We start from the raw sequence: 19,922 nt of genomic DNA on the forward strand, positions 1-19,922 counted from the left end.
GACTGATATTTCAATTCTTGAAGTAGTATCATTTTTTTTTCATCATTTAAACAACTACCACATTTACTTATTTTATGTCATAAGTTGGAAATTTTGTTCCTGATTTTAATTTTGTATTTCCCTAATTTTTTATAATGGAGAAAAATAAAATGAATGAATATGTATATCAAACCTTTTCTAATTTATCATTGTTTTTGTTTGGGATTGGTAGAGGAGAAAAAATTTATTAATATCTTTAATAGTCAATAAATACTTTGAATCTATCTGCAAACTAGTGGGAAATAGATCCTATCATCTTAAGTTTTTGATTTCATTTCTCAAGGGTGGAAGGAAATACCTTGACAGATTTAGCACTCAAATTCAAATGAGTATGAGAACAGGTGGCAAAATTTCTCCTCCACCTGCCATGCAACTTTATCACAAGAAATATTTCATTTAGCAAATGCTGCTGCTAGCAGACACTTCTCTACTTCAGAGCAGACAAACAAATGGAAGGAGAGTACTACTTTGAAGAAAACCCCTTTCTTGATTTTCTTTTAAAACTGTGAGTTTGAAATCTCTCTTTTCTTTTCTTGAGGGTTGGGTTGTGGAAAGCATGAGTTGTTGACTTAAATTAACTGGTCTGCTTTATGGTTATGTTAAAACATTTATGACTGTCTTGTCTTGTTACTATTGCCATTCTTATATGCTCTCACTCACTGGCAGTGACTTTTATTTATGACAATATTATTGATCTGTTCAGAGGGAGTTTGTGAGTTTGGTGGACTCAATGCAAATGAGAGGGTGTGCTCCTATGGAACATATCAACAAATGTGATTGGCATAGTAAGTTGTAAGAATATTCTGTTCTTCAGAGAACCTTGAACAAATGAATTACACATGACTGTTCAGTACAGGAAACATTTTAACAGGATTCACAGAGCACTCTTTTGGTGGTGGTCTCCTAGGACATAGATGTAGTGCACAATCCTTCATTATCATAGAAGAAAGAAAAAAGACTGGTCTAGTAATTTTGGAAGCTTTTTGTCAAATATCCATTTGGATGAACAGCTTCACATAGACTTCAGGGACTTCATGCATGCCTGCGCTAGTGTTTTTTCAGAGTGTGTCTTGTATTCTACTCTTCTACTCTTTGATAATTTATAGGTTTAAAAGATAGATGTTTCACATTGATTTGCATGTCCTGGAATACTGAAAATATTGAACATTTTTATCTGTTATGTATTTGTCCATCTGTCTATATGAATTACTGCATTTGTATTTTTTACATATATTTTCCTTGAGGTTCTAGTAAAATATGGAAAGTTTGAGACAAGATTACAATGTTGGCATTGCTTTCTTAACAAAATAATTGCTTAGTGTAAGTGCACTGCTATATGTTTAGTTTCTCTCTCTCTGTGTGTGTGTGTGTGTGTGTGTGTGTGTTTGCAGTGATTTTAGTTAAATGATGTAGAGGGTGCCTCATTTCTAAACTAATGCTCCTTAAAAAACAAAAACCAGTGATTATTTTCTTTGAGCAAACACATTTGGCTGGTTCATGCACATTTTGTAAAAGTTTAGTTTTATGTTTGGTGGTTCATTGTTGCTTTGAAAATAAAATTTGTTCAGTGTGCATGCTTAGTTTGGCAGCCATACATAGATTCTAATGCTATAACAGAAAGATTTATTTTTAGAAAAACTGATGAAGACATTGTCTCCTCTAAATAAACTTTTAGTATTTATAAAATGGCAGGATTTTCTCAAGATTTACAAGATTGTAAGTTTTTATATAAAAGTAAATCTAGTGACCAGTTATTTTAGACAGAATTAAAAAATTGTTATTCTTAAATAAAATATAAAAATATTTTCTACATAATTATCTCATAAACATCAGAGCTATTATTTACTGATCTGTTGTAAACACTTGAGTTTTCAAAATGTTAGGAATGAGGAGAGCTGAGGTATTCGGTTAAGATGGCTTTAGAAGATTTAGTGGTAATTAATAATCCCCACTGTGTTTTTGTACTGCTAACATTACTTCCTGGAGTCAAGCCAAGGACTGGGAACTATTTAAAACATGAAATTACTCAATAAACACTTCATGGAGAAGTCGATCCCTCTATACCAGGGTTTCTCAACCTTAGCACAATTGACATTTTTTTGCCTGAAAACATCTTTGACATACAGAATTGTTCTGTGTACTGCAGTGTGTCTAGCAGCATCCCAAGAGGTGACAGTAATTGCCTACCCCTCCCTCAGTAGGTACAATGAAAAATGTTCACAAACATTGTCAGGGGATGTGTGTGGTGAGGGGCAGGGATTGGAAGCAAAATTCCTTCCTTTCTTCTGCTCTTTGAGAACCACGGGCATGCATATTGTTTTAACTATATGAATTGAAAAATAAATCTTTTTATGTAAATCTTTTTTTTAATTTTTTTAAATCTGGAAGTCTTATAGAAAATCCTGTAATATAACATGATATAATTGTAGCCTGAGCCATAAAGAGAAATCTATTGCTTCCTTACAGTGTTGAAGAACAATGCTATTTCCTTGAAGTCAATAAACTTAATAAAAAGAAGATAGAAGGCGATACAATTTCCTAAGAAGGGTGAAATGGCATGTACTGTTACTGACACAGAAATAATAGGGAATGTTATTAATGTTAAAGATTCAGTCTCCTCAGTATTCCAGAAGTCAAATATGAGGGCTTCTCCAGCTTTTGAAGTAATTAATTAGAAAGCCAGCTATCTCCTATTGCCAAGAAAGGCGTGCTTTTTCATATAAGCCTTCTCCATTTTGAGAGCAAGGGACAAATAACAAGTAAACAAGTTGTTATCTGTAGTTTATTCAAAGAAGCAACCTCTAGGATCTGTCATAAGGACAGAACAGCTGCAGCTTTACTCCTGTCCTTGTTGTAAAGTGGTAATTGATGGCCATTTAAGCTCTGCATGATAAAGAAATGTCTTTGGAATGATTCACAGAAATGAGATTCCATATTCCGTCACAGGACATAAATTAAGCCTCTCATACCAGGCTGTGTGTAGGGAATATAGAAATTAATAGCACCGTCTGCTTGAATTTGCTATTAAAGTAATTTTAGATGGATAGATATATTCTGGGTAGAGACGTGCCTCACCATCTATTTCTGACTTTTTCAATTGATGCTATAAATTCCAGTGCCTGTCTACAAACATGTATATGAGTATTTTGCATGCTATGTAAATCATATATATTATATCATTCCTTTTAAAGCTATTTCTGAAACTTTAATGGAAGGCTATGTTCATTTTCTGTTATGCTTGTCAAAATCTCACTTGAATTATTCTCTATTAAATATCTATGAGAGATGAATAAAACATGGTTATATTTTATTAATTCATTTTTCATTATACTATGACTCTAATATTGTTAAGAAGAATTGATGTTACCCTTAAGGCAAGAATGTCTGCTAATTATTGCAGGATTTAAAAGCACTTGATTGGTGTCAGTATTAAAAAAAGCAGTATCTTTGTGTATAAAATAGCTATAGTCTTAAAACTCTCATTAAAATTGAGCAGCTCAGGTTATAGATATTACAGGAAAAGGGTGAAATCTTTGCTATGGGATGGTCCAGCTAAAAATCAAATATCTTAAATTTAAGGAAATTATAGATAAGTACAAAGATTTAAATCAATGCTCTTTCCTTTCCTAATATCCACTTAGCAGTATCTATCATGAATGCACAAACCAAACCAATTCAGAGCCAAGGACTCCTTGTTCTTAGGCGCATGATCCAGAATCCATTTTAGCTATGTAGAGTTAAGGGTACAAAAGGCCTCTTGTAAGAAATAATGACAGATCTTTCCAGGGTGGTCAATTTTTAGTATAACCTAAGGAAAGCCCTGTAACTATCAAAGGTTTCATTATTATCTCTGGTAATTAAGTGTCTGGGTCCCTCCATGTTCTGTGATCCTTTCTTACCACCCTTGGGGGGGAAAACTATTATTTTAATATATAAATAGGGATATCTTGTATTTACTTAAGTTATCAATTTCTTTGAAAAAATGGAAATATTAGTACAATATAGCTATTTCTCTAAAAATCCCAAATTAAGAAGAGAAAACTAAAATTTTATTTCATGTTTAAAATGTTATTTGGTCAGAGTTCACTGGGATGATTACTAATAACAGCAAAGATGAAGTACTGCATTAATATATTGCAGCTTTTAAAAAAACTTTTATTAATATGGGTGGATGGAAATTGGAATACAGCCAGACTTAAATTTAAATCTTGACTCCATTACTTGAATAAACCTGAGTAAATTCTTTTTCTGTCCTTAAGGAAAAAGATATAGGGGCTGGAAACACTGAACTGTGTTTAAGAGCATTTGTTGCTCTTATAGAGTACCAAAATGTAGATCCAGTACCAACATGGTAGCTCCCAACCATCTGTAACTCCAGTTTGGGGGGATGTGACTCTCTGTTTTGAACTCTGCGGGCACCAGGCACACTTGTGATGTATAGACCTACATGCAGATGGGCATTCATATACAATAGATAAACCATTAAAGGAAAAGGGAGCTAATAATACGACCTTTTACATTGGGTGTCTTAAAGTAAAAGAGTTCACATGTGTGAAGTTCTTGGCAAGTACTTGATAGACAGCAGTGATTCAATACATCAGTTGTTAGTTTTCTCTTTCTGAAATTAGGTACTTGAAATTAAGCATAACCATGAAGGACACAATTTGATGGCATTGCTATCTGAATAGTAAAAGACACAAAGCTAATATTGTCACTCTTGAAGTTCCTTGAAACTATAGCTTAAAACTATCTTTTAGCTGATTTCTCAGTTCTTTTCTACATTTTCTGTTCTTGGAAAGCATTTTAAACATATTCTTTCTTCTATCCTATGGACTGGTATGAATTTAGAATGCAGTGAAATGAGCCTCAGTGTATTCCTTGGGTAGATGATTGTCAGCAGGAGACTGTTTCCCTAAATAATTTCACTTACCGTGAATTGCGCAGATTTTCATTTTCCTTTAATTCTCATTTAACGTATCTTTCAGATCTCTTGTGGAAGAGGAAGACCAGCACCTGAAACTGTGCCTTGGAAGCAGTGAAATGGGGCTCTCTTCCCATTTGCAGTGCAAGGCTGGAAGCACACGCATCTTCACCAGCAATACCCACAGTTCTGTGGTGTTACAGGTAATCTCAGCTGCCTCTTTGGCAGGATTTGTTCAGTTACAAAACCCTCCGGTCATTTCTGTTGTTTTGAAGAGCAGGGCATCAATAACTGGGGCAGCTGTGAATGTGTGGGGATGGGAAGGGAAGGTGCATGGAAAATCTGTTTTTAGCTCAGCTACTGTTAACATAAAATTTCTCAGAAGTAGAATCTATTACTTAGAAAAACAAAACCTTAGCAATGTAGAGATCTTGATAGAAAAGTGCATGCATTTTTGAGTTTAAAATCATTCCCACAGATCGTTGTTTTTATTTGTGTAGAGTAAGAAGGTGCTGTACTGAGTTGTTTAGGGAAAGATGTCAAGAATTAAAGTACTGTAATACCATTTTCAGTGTCTATGCAACCATACATTTCATCCCAGGTTGTTGCATTTTCAGATAAAGAACCCACAGAGCACATTGCAGGTCAGTTGTGAAGTTGCACCACTGTATAAATGCAAGAATCTCCTTTCAGCACCAACCATGGATTCTGTTCTCCATGGATGAATAGATAATATGATGGAGAGATGAATTATGAATCATTGTTACAGTAAGGGAACATTTCAAATAGCTAAATGTTTTCCCTGTTATCTTTTTATCATTTAATCATATGCTTTTTGCACTCAGCACACAGATCTATCCTACCTTTTTTGCTCATTCATTTGTTTTGAGACAAGATCTTGTTCTGTAGCCCAGGATGGCCTGAAGCTCACTATGCAGCCTGAGCCCCCTAAACAGGATTCTCAAAGGATAAATATAAATGTTGGAGGAGCATTTACAAAATGTTCAACATCCTTAGCCATAAGGGAAATGTAAATTAAAACTACTTTGAGACATTATCTTACTCCAGTCAGAATGGCCAAGATCGAGAAAACAAAACATCTTAGTAAGGATGTGGGGTAGGAGGGAACTCTTATTCACCACTGGTGGAAATACAGACTGGAACAGCTTCTGTGGATATCAGTGTAGAGGTTTTTCAAAAAGCTGAAAAATCAATCTACCACACAACCCAGCTATTCTACTCTTGGGTACTCAAAGAACTCTAAATCTTACTACAGAGATGCTTACCCATCAATATTCATTAATGCTCTGTTTATAATAGCCAGGGAACACAATGCATTTGCACAATGGAATATTATTTGACTGTTAAGAAAAATAAAATTCCTGGGGATCATGGTGCATGCCTTTAATCCCAGCATTCAGGAGGCAGAGACATCGTGATCTCTAAGTTCAAGGCCAGCCAGGTCTATAGTTCCAGAACAGCCAGGAATACACAGAGAAACCCTGAAATATATGCATAATACTGAAATATATGCATAATACATATCCAAAAAGAGTTTAAATGTAGTTACTATAACTCGGGGACAATACCCCAACTAGACACAACATACTAGCAAGTAAAAACCACCAGTACCAAGACTAAGCCTCCTTGAGTTTTGGAACAGTGATGTCCCCAAAACCCATAAACATTTAAGGCTATTGCCTTTGCTCTTGATTATCCTCCAGAACTTGACTCAAGACCCTAATGGTGAAGACAACACTTATGTGAGTCATAAAACGTGGAAAATTAAAGTGAATACAGACCTGAAAACTTCACCCTACTGGCTAGTTTCCTTAGAGCTAGAAGACGCCATGCAGGCTTCTGAGGGAGAATCATAATCATCAGTGTTATCCAGCTGTGAACCATATGAGCTACAGTAATGACTTTTCTGGCCTGATACTGGCATAATAGCGGCATGAATTTTAGGCCCATGAATGTTTTTTTGTATATAACACCCACTCCAGGAGATGGAACTCACACCTGACACTGTTATTGGGTTCAATAACCTGTGACTACACTGATCTTCATCCCTAGGGAAAAATATACTACAATTATTCTGCTAAATTGACATAGTATTAACACGACTCCTAATGGCCTATTGCTATACACATAGATTAGTGTATTCACAACCCTCACCAGAAAAGCTACTCTACGTAGTGTTGGTGATTAGCACAGAGATCAACAGCTGGCCAATATGCAGCTAAAAAGAGACTGAAGACTATTCAGACCTAAATTGGAAATCTATGTCACACCCACCCCCCCAAAGTTTCAGGAATCGTCCTGAAAGAGTGTAAGAGCCAGAGGAGTGGTGGAAGACTGTGAAGAAATAGTGTTTCCCAGACACAACAAGACAAATGCACACACGAATCTACAGCAGTTGTGACAGTGTGCCCAAGAGTAGTGCGAATTCAAGACAGACAGTTTCCTTCTATGGGGGTGGGTGACAGCACAAAGTTTCACCCCTACCTAGCTGAGGAGCTATTAGTGTTTGATAGCTGCTGGAAGAGAGTGACTTTGTTTTCTTTAAGAGTGTGACCCCTGGATAAGTGAGCCACACTTTGGGGCAGGCCTCACTCACATCTGAGCAATGCAAATGCAAATTAAAGTTAATGAGTTACAGTGGAAAAGAAAGAAAAAGGGAAGTCAGGTGGGGAGAGAGGGGTTGAGTGTGATCAAAATATAATTTATGAAATTCTCAAAGAATTAATACAAATATTACTTTTCAAAAGAATGTTCCCACAAACAGATTTTTTTTAAGACCAAGCACTAGCAGGGAGCCTTTTTCTATCTAATTTTGGATGTATGGTTGTCAAGGGAATAAGCCAGAGAAGTGTTTAATATATAAATGTTATCATTGTGTTAAAATTAGCAACAACACAAACTCCAGCTTGAGCGGGTATCAAAAGTACTGTCAAGGGGAAAGATCCATGGGGAATAACTGCTTTAGGAAGTCTCACCCTGAATGATTTCCCATTTCCTAACTGTAGTGAGAATAACTTGATTTGTCTAGGTCAGCCCAAACTAGAATTCTATTTATAGTAGTACTGGCTAGTGATCTGACTTTGAGAAAGTCTCTTTTCCTCTCTGGACCAGTTTCCTTATTTGTAATCTAGGTGAAAGATATGAGAATTAAATGTCACAATTTATGGGAAAGTAAGGTCTATGATAAATATTTCTTTTTCTTCTACCCAAGCTAAACAGAGAAGATGTCAGGGGAAAATGTAGCTGAACAAAAGTGATGGGTACACCAAATAAGGTATCCATCTGGTTGGCCTGGGTAACTCTATAAGATTAGTCATCTTTATTAAATAGGCTGCAACAAATTAGGCTGTCAAAGTGCCTAGAAAGACATTTAATACATAATCAGCTTGGATTCCTACAACCTTAACCAAATCCCAGGAGAATCCATGATGGAGTTAGCAGTATAAAATACATGTATGAAGTAAGAAGATTACCCAGAGTTAGCTTAAGGAGTGATTGTTAAAAGTCAAGGATAATTTCACTGCCCCCATTCCTCGACTTGCTACTGTGTCTGGGCTTGCTTCTCATATCTTTGACTCCTCCTAAATATTCCTGGTTGACAATGGCTTTCTTGTACTATGTATGCAGTTCTTTGATGATAACAGTCGGTATCATATGCCTGCAGGTGCATTTAATTTTTAAACAAGAGCTTTATTGAGATAAAAAATTCATATTCTATATAATTCACATAGTTAAAGTATAAGTCGGTGAGCTTTAGACAGTACACAGGGTTTTGCAACTATCATAATAGTGTATTCTGGAATATTATCATCTCAAACTAAGAAAACCTGTATCTGCTGCCAGCCCCTTCCTTGTCCCTAGGTAGCCATTAATATCTCGAACTCCATAGCTCTGTCTATTCTAAGCATTTCATATAAATGAATTTATCAAATACATGAACCTTATTACTGATTTCTTTTACTTACTAGAAAGGTTTCAAAGCTCTTCCATGTTATATCATAAAACAGACTTCCTTTCATTCTATGACCACACAATATTCCCATTGCATTCATGTACTACATTTTGTTCTCCCATTTGTTCAGTGATATGGGTGCTTGATGACTTCCAGCTTTTAGCTTATAAACAATGCTGCTATGATTATATATATATATATTATATATATATATATATATTTACAAATATTTTCATTTCTTTTTGGTATGAGCCTAGGAAAAAAGTTTGGTCCTGGAGTAATTGTATGTTTAACCTTTTGAAGAACTGCCAGCGTGTTTGCCAATATGGCCGCACTATTTTATATTGACACTGAATTTTGGACAGTTCTGATTTCTTTACAGTAAAGAATATATATAGCACATGCTCTTTGACATGTAGTACAGTAAAAAGAAGCATGTGGTACATGCTCCTTGACAATTGTTTGGTGTTTTTTAAAATATGGCCATCCAAATAGGTGAAGTACTACTTATGGTTTTGATTTGCATTTCCCTAGTTGCTAATTATGTTGAACAGCTTTTCATTTGTGTTTACGGCCATCTTTGGTGAAATGTGTATTTAGAATTTTGACCCAGTTTTTAATTGGGACATTTATCTTTCCAGTGTTCAATAATAGATGTTCTCATATAATGTAGATACAAATCCTCATAGTGTGCTGCCATTTCTCAAAATACCTTCAGTTTTATGTTCCTTCATTGTTCTGCTATGTGAATTTCTAATCCATCCTCTATTCAACCACATACCACTTTCTGTGGCATTAGCTTAGCAGAATTAATAGAAAAGAGGGTCAGAGAAAATGCTTACATGACTTTGAACTTTTCACTTGACACATAGAACATAAAAGTATACATATTAATGATTCACATGATATTTACAGTTTAACAACCATTCATACATTTCTCCCATGTAAGATAATAGGTGACTAAAGCAGTTACTGGATTTTACTATACCCACAATACCATAATAGGCATCTCTTGATGGATTTTAGCATTGTATTTCTTCAGTTATATTTGTCTGGTTTATATGTTAAGGTAATGCCTGGGGCTAGATAAAGTATAACATACCTGTGATACGATCATGCAGGAAATAGAGGCAGGAGAATTATGAGTTCAAGGTAAACCTCACCCACATAACTAGTTGGAGGCCTAAGCTACACAACATACTTTCACATTTTTTTAAAAAGAAAAACAAACAACAACAAACCAAAGACAATCCTATAGGTAGCATGGACAAAATCCTGAAATGGGTATCTGACACTACCTCAACATGGAGATTTCTAGTCACAGAACTGTTTAAGTTTTGTCTTCATGTATTTTGCAATTCTGTTCTTAAACATAGAAAAAAATTAATGATTTTATATTCTCTTGTTTAATTGCTGCCTATGTCACAAAATGATTCACACTATCCCTGCTAATAGTCTTTGCTCTTAAATCTGTTTTGTCTGATACTATATTTATGCCAGCTGTGTTTTGGTTACTGTCAACTCAGTATATTTTACTATCTTCTTACTTCTTACTTTATAAATTGGAATATACAATGAAAGTGATTTTTACTTGCACGTACTTGTATGTGCAGTGCAACTATGTCATTTTATTTAATCATCACAGTTATGAAATGGAGTGATTGCATGACTCCAGTTTATTTCTTGGTAGTCCCTTCTCCTAAATCTTGGGAACTATAGATGTTGTCATCCATGTTAATAGTTTGTCCTCTTTTTAATTATTAAATAGTGTTTCACAGTGTGATTGTGGTGTTTTTTGGCTGTACTTCACATTGACCATCCTCCAACTACTCTCCACTTACCAGGTCTCCCTTTTTTATCTCAAAGCTGAGGGTTTATTTCCTGTGTGCTATATACAGACCACAATTATACCCATGTCTTGGTCCAGCTTTAGAGAAATAAAAAGTGAACACTTACCACATGGACTGTCATGAGTTCTTTTCTAGATGGCTACTTGTGAAAAGCATGAGAGCCCAATTCCTTGCCTTGCTTTGGTGTGCTGGCTGTGGGGGATTGGGGAAGGAATACTATGAGAGGGCATCTCTCCAAGAATAGCTCCCATATGTTTTTCCTATAAACTCAATTGTCTTGTTCTTTTCAAACTGAATTTTGCCTGGGTTCTCATGTTGTACCTCTTTCTATGCACAGTGTTATGACAATTATGGGTTCATCTAATATTTTTCATTATCTTTCACAAATACTGCTCTTTTTGTCTTAAAAAGAAATATATATATATATATTTATATATATTTATATATATTTATATATATGTATATTGTTCTAAAGGTATTTCAGGAGGTAACATGAAGAAGTCTGCTACTTCCTTTGCCTTCTCTGGAAACAAAATTTTATAAGCTATATTCATATGCTAAATCTTGAGACACAGAGCAAAACTGCCTAATTGTTTTGGAGAAGAATTGATTAGTATTAGTTTTATGAAGGAGGTCAAATTTGAATTATGTTTTGAAGAAGGGAGGACATCCATGTGAAAAGTAATGGCATAAATAAAAAATAATGGAAAAGGAGTAAGCCTGAGTTGAACAACCTGACATGATGGGTTACAATACACAAGGTCATAAAATGTATGGGTATATAGTTGGGTTAGAGCCAGATTTGAGAAGTCTTTAAAAAGCAGGAGTTAACGATATATCACAGTGATAGGGAGCCATTAGATGTTTTGAAAATGCAAGCTGTGGTACATAATGATAAGTGTTTCATATTAATAGAAAATTTTATGTCTAGCCTATATATCGCTTTCCTATGAATCAAATGAAGAGCAACAACATAAAAAGAAAGCTCATATTGTTTTGATTAAAAATGTGTTTTCTACTAAAAGATTAAACTCATTATTTAATCTTTTCTTCTTCAGTTCTTAAAATCTTCAATCCTTGTTTGTAAAACATTTTCTATCAGTAATTTCTTTATTGTTCTTGTCAAGATGAGTTTTCTGGTTCTGCTCATTCTTTTTGCAAAATTATAGTTATCACATTAGTTATAATATACTACTAAATTTTATCTGATGTGGAAGTTGGTAGAAATATTACTTGTCTCATCATTTTTAGTACCATACATCAGAGTTGCTTTTTGCATGATGGTACTGATTTCATTTGAATGCAATTGCCTTCCAGCCAACTTTTCAAATAAGTTAATTTGCTTCTTTCTATATTTTAATTGTGTAATGTTGACTCATTCTTTCCTCTTATACAATAATTTTTTAGAATGAGTGAATTCACTTTTGTCTTTTAGGGTATTTATATACTTGCCTTTTTGTAATATTTGAAGTTTTGATACATTTGTTAATTTAATTAAAAGAAGATAAAAACTTTTAGTGGTTGCCTTCCCCAAAAGACTATAGAAGAAATAAATATAACAAAGACCTAGGGAGATGTATAGAAAGGGAAAAAAGGAAATATTCAGGAACTAAAGACAATCAAGTTCCTCTTAAACTATAATCAAGGCTCAGAAGAAATGAAACAATAAATAAGGTAAGTGCTAAGACAGAAAGATGAATTTAAATCAATGGAAGCAGGTTTTAGTACATCCTTAAACATTAACTAGAACCTAAGCAATGTCCATAGAGCAGAGCTCTTTATGTGTAGAGTGGTGGGCAACATAAGTTTGTAGAATTTTTTAGGAATGAGTACAAGGTTGATGGGAGAAAATTACTTTTTAATGAAAGGACACACTTGGTGCCTGATCTCTAAGATCTTTACTAGAGTTGATCAAAGGAAAAGATGCTGAGACAACTGGTACAGTACAGAGAAGATATTGCAGGATGGCAACCCCTAATTGACACATCTCCAGAGCAACCCGTACACCAAAGGCTTGGGGAAAATCACAGAAGAAGAGGTGGGAAGATTGTAAGAGCATGAAAGATAGTGTGTCCTATATAGTCTGGTAGCCCTGCCTATACTTCCTGCCTGGCTACTGTCCAATCAGTGTTTTATTCATCAAACAATAAGAGAAACATATATTAACAATTTACAGTAGGATATCCCCCACAAGAAGTCTTCTGTCCATGGGAAGTTCATTGTCGCATTAATTGTAATTTCAAAAGTTGCAAGACCACTGAAGTGCTTGTGGTATGTCACCACACTGGATGGTATACATCCTCTAAGAATAAAGTTTGTTTTTGCACTTTGCACTTTATTGCACTTTGTTGTTATATAGGCATGTACCAATACACCTGAATTTATCCTTATGTGGTTTGAGTTTTAAAAAGTGTATACTTTTTTAGCCCAAATTTATTTGAAGAAGAAAGGGAAAACAAGTGATGCCATTGGCTCCTACCTTTTTCTTCCTGAACACTGGCTTAATTCCCTTTTTCCCGTCATTTTCAACCTTCATACTCTTTCACAAGCAACAATTTAAGCATAAGCACATTCCATTTCATTCTTGGGAGAAGCTGGGTTTCTCAATCCTAATATGACGAAAGGGTAATGTTCTTCCCACCAAGTGCACATGACTTTCAAGTACTAATTGACAGATTCTGAGTGAAATGGGGTTTTGTACATATCCTAACTTGAACATTTACTACAAAGAATATGCCAAAGAACTGGTGAATTTAAAGGTACTGGTCCCCAAACAGTGCCAGCCAAGGGCATCTCCTTATCAGCTGATTGACAATCTTACCCCTACTGTAGTGTGCTCATTCAATAATTATGGATACTTACCACATTTTAAAAGCATCTCCCATAAATTTACTGAGATTTTTACTCCTTGCATGAATATTAAGTGTCAGTTCTTATCTTGAGCATTAGAACAGTTTCTCCAAGTTGACATTGCTTTAGCAAGATGCATTGTTACTCCTTTACATATGCATTTTTAACTAAGATAGACAAGGGATGGATTACAGAACTAGGGTGTGGAGTGTTTTTATTTGTAAAGAAATGGGTGCATTTGTGAACAATTTCTCTTATGAGAACAAAATCATGTCATTCATTGGCAGAGATGCTCAAATACAATATGTAATCCTGCCATGGAATATATGTATAATATGTCAATATGTTCCTCTCCCTATAGGGACAGTGGTTGGATCAGATAATCTCTTTGACATTTTAGTTCTGTTAAACCACATATTTACTTTTAAAATTATAATGGGACTTTTAGGCTGTGGTTTGTATTATTTCTATGTATAGAATCAATATTGTCAGAATTGGATTCTCAGTAAATTATACCTTTTGTTTCTTAAGTCTGTGAAATATGACTTTATTTGAAGTTTTGAAATCATTAAAATACAAATGGGACAACATAATCTTTTATATTAGCTCGTATTATGTTAGTTTCTTATAATCTGCATTAGTTTCTACCACTCCATTTTTTTTATAATGAAACTTTTCTATGAAACTACAGATTGTGTCTTGCCACATTCTTCCTTTCTGCCTCATTATTAAATTATGTGTGGTTCTCCATTAGAAGCTTGTTGTGACCTTTTTCCTGTTCATTATTTTTAATAAAGCAAAATATATAATTCATCTTGTAATAAGACATGTTGTGTAGTATACATACATCGTGCCATCTGCCTATTGTAATCTTCAAAGCATTTCATTCTCCTAAGAGTAGACAAGACCATTCTCCCTGTTTGAGGTACAGAGGAAGGAGTTAATCAGCAGGTACTCTTCTCTCTGGGACCTGTCTCTCTCCACTACAGGGGCTAGCCTACTCATCCTCTGCTAATCCTTTAAGCCTTTGGAGACAAATAAGCCTCCTGTCGGAACTTCCTACATGCCTTTTATCAAAGATAATTAAATGTCTGACTTGAAAGATAATTGGCCAAACGGCAGCAGCAATAAGCTGAGTATTGGAATATTTAAAGCACAATCCTTAATTCCCAAAGAGAGTAAACAATTCAGGTGATAGAATGAACTCCAGTCTTGCACTTGATACAGAAAGATACCCCCTCCTTTCTCTCTCAGGGGGGAAAAGCAATCAAAATGCAAAAGATTCTGTTAAAAGCTCTATAGCAATAGTATCCATGTGAATATAGGAAGCAATTCTGGAAGGTTGAAGGGTTTTATCTTATGTATGGGGAAAACAAGTATAAATGATCATTTTTTTCCCCAAGTAAGCTAAATAAATCTACAAACAAATGAATTTACATACTCCCCTTCTTTGTTCTTAATGTTAATTAGCCTCAATATATCTAAAAATATCTACTTTTTCTTGCTATGAAGTGTACACATAGATCAACAAAGCAGTTTTTAGTCTTTTTAAGCACTCTTTTGGCTATTTTCAAAATACACTAGACGTATGAGCATGTAAACATGCTTAGCACACAGGGACTGGGATGTTCTTTTCCCCCTTCATTCCTGACTCAACTCATGCTTGTTACAGGGCTTTGACCAGCTTCGGCTTGAAGGACTGCTTTGTGATGTGACCCTACTGCCAGGCGATACAGATGATGCCTTCCCTGTGCACAGAGTCATGATGGCATCTGCTAGTGACTACTTCAAAGCTATGTTCACAGGTAGGTTGCCTTTTGACACCCTGCCTTCACATTAAGACAGTAGCAGAAAGCCCTGAAGTATTTTGTTATTTCTAACCTGAAATTCAGTGTTTTGCTCTGTGTCATTAAAGAAATAGTTTCAAAAGAATATTCACCAATCTGTGTGGTTGTGTGTACTGCTGTTCTGTCATGGGAAAGTGAGGCATGCCTTGTACAATCCCTTGTACTTCGTAGCCTTTCCTTCTTTCTTTTTTTTTTTTATATCAGAGACTCAATGTTCCTATAATATGGTCTTTAATCCATAAAAAATAGTAAGTGATAGAATATTTAAAAGCACTTGTATGATGTATGATCTCCATTAGTATAGAGAGAATTTTCTTCAAGTGATATTTTAAATGCAAAAATGTGCAATAGCCCAACTGTGGAATGGATGTTTCCTTGGAATAAGACTTTGCCTTTTATAGCATCTTATTAGCATCAGAAGTGACATTGACCTTCATTATCCACCTTCATTAAATTGTCTGTCTTTTCCTGTTAGGTGGAATGAAGGAACAAGAGCTAATGTGCATTAAGCTTCATGGAGTGAGCAAAGTGGGTCTACGGAAAATTATTGATTTCATCTATACTGCAAAACTTTCTCTCAACATGGACAACCTTCAAGACACTCTGGAGGCTGCCAGCTTCCTTCAAATTCTACCAGTGTTGGACTTCTGCAAAGTGTTTCTCATATCAGGGGTAAGATGTCTTAAGATCTTATTTTTTAGTTTTCTTGTGGTAGATGTTCATGTAAAGTTAGAGAAGGGCTCGTAAAGTCAATTGTATAGACATGCAAAACTTATCAGAAGAAGCTGTTGTCTGATGTGTGTATGGGAACAAATGGAATCTTACAAAGTAGAATTATTTAACAAAGGCCTGATGTATAGTCAAATAATGTGGAATACTAATATATTTGAAAATTTATGTACCTTAACTTGCTTAATTTTATATACTTTAATTTGGTTTATTCATTTCAGTGATTTTATACATTTGACTTATTTTTATGCAGTAGTATACTTTTTAGAATTAGATAGAAAAGTATCTGAGCTTCTAGAATCCTGATAAATTAAGTTTGGCAAATTTTTATTATGGGAACTTGATCTTAAGAATGAACAGTTAAGTGCTAATTTGCAAAAACTCCTTAGAACATATCACACTGAACTGTGGTTAGCTTTTTCAAATCTACTATTCAGTGAGCTTCTTAACAGTCACTCTATTACTACAGACTTTATTTTAGATAAGGAAACTTAAACATTGTATGTCTTATTCAGAGAAAACTTAAACGTTGTCTGTTTTATAGAGAGATGACAAGATTTTTACAGTTCCTGGAGACTGTTTTTTGAAATTTTGTGTATTTTCTAATTCATTATTTGACAGATAACATATTTTCCTTATAATTAGTTTTAACTAATGTCATCTTTTATACTGGAAATTTGTTTGTAGGCCTCTTAGAACTTTTGAGCATGAACTCTTCCTTAAAACACTAAATTTGGGGAAAACATTTGCCTAATTATTTTATTAATAAGATGCTTCTTACCTATCAACAGGTGAATAATTATGTGATATAAGCATACAAGGGAATGATGAAGAGAATTATTTTCTATCATTTACAGTTACAAGGATAAGCCTGGAATATAATATATCCAATGACATAAGCCACACAGGAAAAAGAATACTACCTGTTCACACTCAGATGTGGAAGCTACAAAAGCAAATCTCATAGAAGCAGAGGAAGATAGTGGTTACCAGACTCCAGGGAATTTAGGGTAGAGGGGGTTTATGAAGAAATTGGTTAATAGATCCAGAAATAGAGTTACGTAGGAATATTCTGGTGTTCTAGAACAGTACAATGTTCTGAGTGTTTCTGGTAATATTTCATAGATTTCAAAATAACTATAAGAGTATATTAAATGTCCTTACAATGAAGAAATGAATATGATAATGGATAAGCTAATTACTGTAATTATTACACAGCATATACATGTATTTGAAACATATTGTGCCAGTAAACTTATGTGTCAATTCAAAATAGAATTAAAAATCAGTCATATTAAAGAACATTTGAAAATGTAATGCCCACTTAATTATACAATTAAAATCTGTTTTTTTTTAGTATATTTTCTTTCCATTTTAGAGTACTCAAATGACTATCATGATTACTTATAAAATTTTAAGCTGCTATTCTGAAGATTTTATGGCCATATGGTGGTATATTAATGACCTGTATCATTACTGCCAAATAGTCTAAATGAAGTTTATTAAACTCTCATGCTACTGTTTTCCAGTATTACTAAATTTTATATTAAATTTCATTTTAATACTATTATGCAAGGCCCATATTCTTAACACTATCTTTCCTCTAGTTCTGTGTCATCAATAGCATGTGACAGTTTCAAGTAAACTGTTATTGTATTGAATGTATTTTCATAATGTCACAAATTCAAGAATTAATTGAGTAGTAACCCTTCAAGGTTATGTTGCTGAGCAACACATACTCATATTGAAATAAAGCGGGGAATGATTGCATTGGAAATGGTGATTATCTAGAAACTTTGTTGACCTATTATCTAACAATTTTTTTTATTTCAGATATTATGATCAATCACTTTTCTCGAAAAAAGACCAAATTGTGTGTGCGTTTGTGTGTGTGCCTGAGAGAGAGAGAGAGAGAGAGAGAGAGAGAGAGAGAGAGAGAGAGAGAGGGAGTGAGAATGTGTATATATTTTTTATATGTGTGTATTGTTTTAGACAAGGTTTCACTATGTAGCGCTAGCTGGCCTAGTATTCTCTGTGTGGACTAGGCTGGCTTCAGACTCAACAGATGTGTTTGCCTCTGCCTCCTAAGTGTTGGGATCATAAGTGTAAACCACTACTTCCAACTGTTTTTTTGGGTTTTTCCAGACAGGATCCTTCTGTGTAGCCCTAGCTGTCCTGGAGCTAGCTTTGTAGACCAGGCTGGTCTTGAACTAACAGAGATCCACCTGCTTATGTTTCCTGAGTGCTGGGAATAAAGGTTTGTGCCACCACCGCCCAATTGAACCAACTGCATTTAATGTTAGTATATTCCTGACAGATAAGTACGGAAGAATTTTTCAATACAACTCTATTTAAAATAGTCTTACTTAAAGATGGAATGATAATTATTTTACATATTTACACCTTCTCAGTAGTTCAGAAGTTATTTCTTTAATAAGTTTGAAATTCTTGCTCTTACTAAGACTTTTAACCTTGAGATGTATTCATTATCATGAACAGTTAATATGGCTTCTTCAAGACTATATTCTTTGCTGTTAATACAGTTAGCAGACAAGCTGTACTGTATCTAGTAAGGAAGCTTGATGGGAGCCATGTTTACTTGTGCTACAGTTCAGTCTTCTGCCCCCTCATTGCAGAGTTCCTTTTCTGTGAACTTCTAGGAGATTCAACTGTTTTTCTGAACATCATTCTACTCTATTCATGCTTCATGTTGCTTACTGAGAATGTGTCTTTTTTAGGGTTTTTTTTTTTTTTTTGTGGCAATCTTCTTTCCATGGTCTTTGAAGTACTTTTCAGAAAATTGGTGGATTGTTAGCGCCAGGAACTTTTCTTTTTATGATGCATTTCATTTCTTAGTTAAACCACTCTTCAGCTTTGAGCTATTTCTCCCTTTCTTCTCAACAAGTGAAAGGGAAATAGGAAAGACATCAGTGCTTTTCTACTTAGAACTTAAGCTTCAAGAACTGTCACTATTTCACATAGGAGGATTTTTTTTTTAGTCATTCCCTGAGCTAAATTTTTATGGGTAATTTCTAAATAAGATGATCCCATATTTTAAAAACTGCATGTTGTAACCAAATGCTTTGGAGGAAGTAGGCTTCATTTTTAATGACACGTTGAGATTGTAGCTCAAATAACTGAAGCACTAATCAAGTTGGAGCTTTGAAAAGGAAACATTGATTTAATTCCTTACCTTGTGTATGGATGAGGAACAGTAGCTAGTAAAATGTGAATTGGCAAAATGAGATCCAGAAAGAATTTATATAATAGTGTTGAATGATAGCTTTAAATATGATAGCAAAGTCATTTTCACATTGGTTGGAATTCCACCTTTGTGTAACAGAGCCTGAGGCTCAATAGAAGAAATTCAACCTTCCCTCTAACTTCACCATCCTTTACAATGATTGCTTTTCTCATAGGTTAATAATTATTATTATATTTTATAGAATCCAATAATTTTGTTAGTGCTGTATCATTTTCTTGGTTGTTATGGGAAAGAGAACTATGAAGTGGACGTAAAATTCTTATGATTACCGCTGTAAATCATAATAGGTAACATTATTTATAAACTTTAAAAATTCTTTCACATGTTATAGATGTAATGGGAAATTGTCTTGTTTTTAGTCACATAGTTAAAAAAATTACATTAGGGCTTTTGAGTCTACTTCCTGTCCCAGATCTCTAGCACCTTTCCATTCCCTGGAGTTCCTTTC

General features: G+C 34.5%; 1 protein-coding gene across 12 annotated transcripts in view; it reads left to right on the forward strand.

Annotated features, from left to right (window-relative positions):
* Positions 1-19,922, forward strand: part of Klhl13 (kelch like family member 13) — a 585,186-nt gene that overhangs the window by 546,314 nt on the left and 18,950 nt on the right. For all 12 annotated transcript variants that reach the window (XM_051178443.1, XM_051178436.1, XM_051178434.1 and 9 more), the window contains 3 exons: positions 5,025-5,163; positions 15,306-15,438; positions 15,956-16,152. In XM_051178443.1, the coding sequence (XP_051034400.1) occupies positions 5,025-5,163; positions 15,306-15,438; positions 15,956-16,152 (469 nt within the window). The remainder of the gene's footprint in view (positions 1-5,024; positions 5,164-15,305; positions 15,439-15,955; positions 16,153-19,922) is intronic.

The sequence above is a fragment of the Phodopus roborovskii genome, unplaced genomic scaffold (genome assembly GCF_943737965.1).
Source record: "Phodopus roborovskii unplaced genomic scaffold, PHOROB, whole genome shotgun sequence".
Classification (NCBI taxonomy): Eukaryota; Metazoa; Chordata; class Mammalia; order Rodentia; family Cricetidae; genus Phodopus; species Phodopus roborovskii.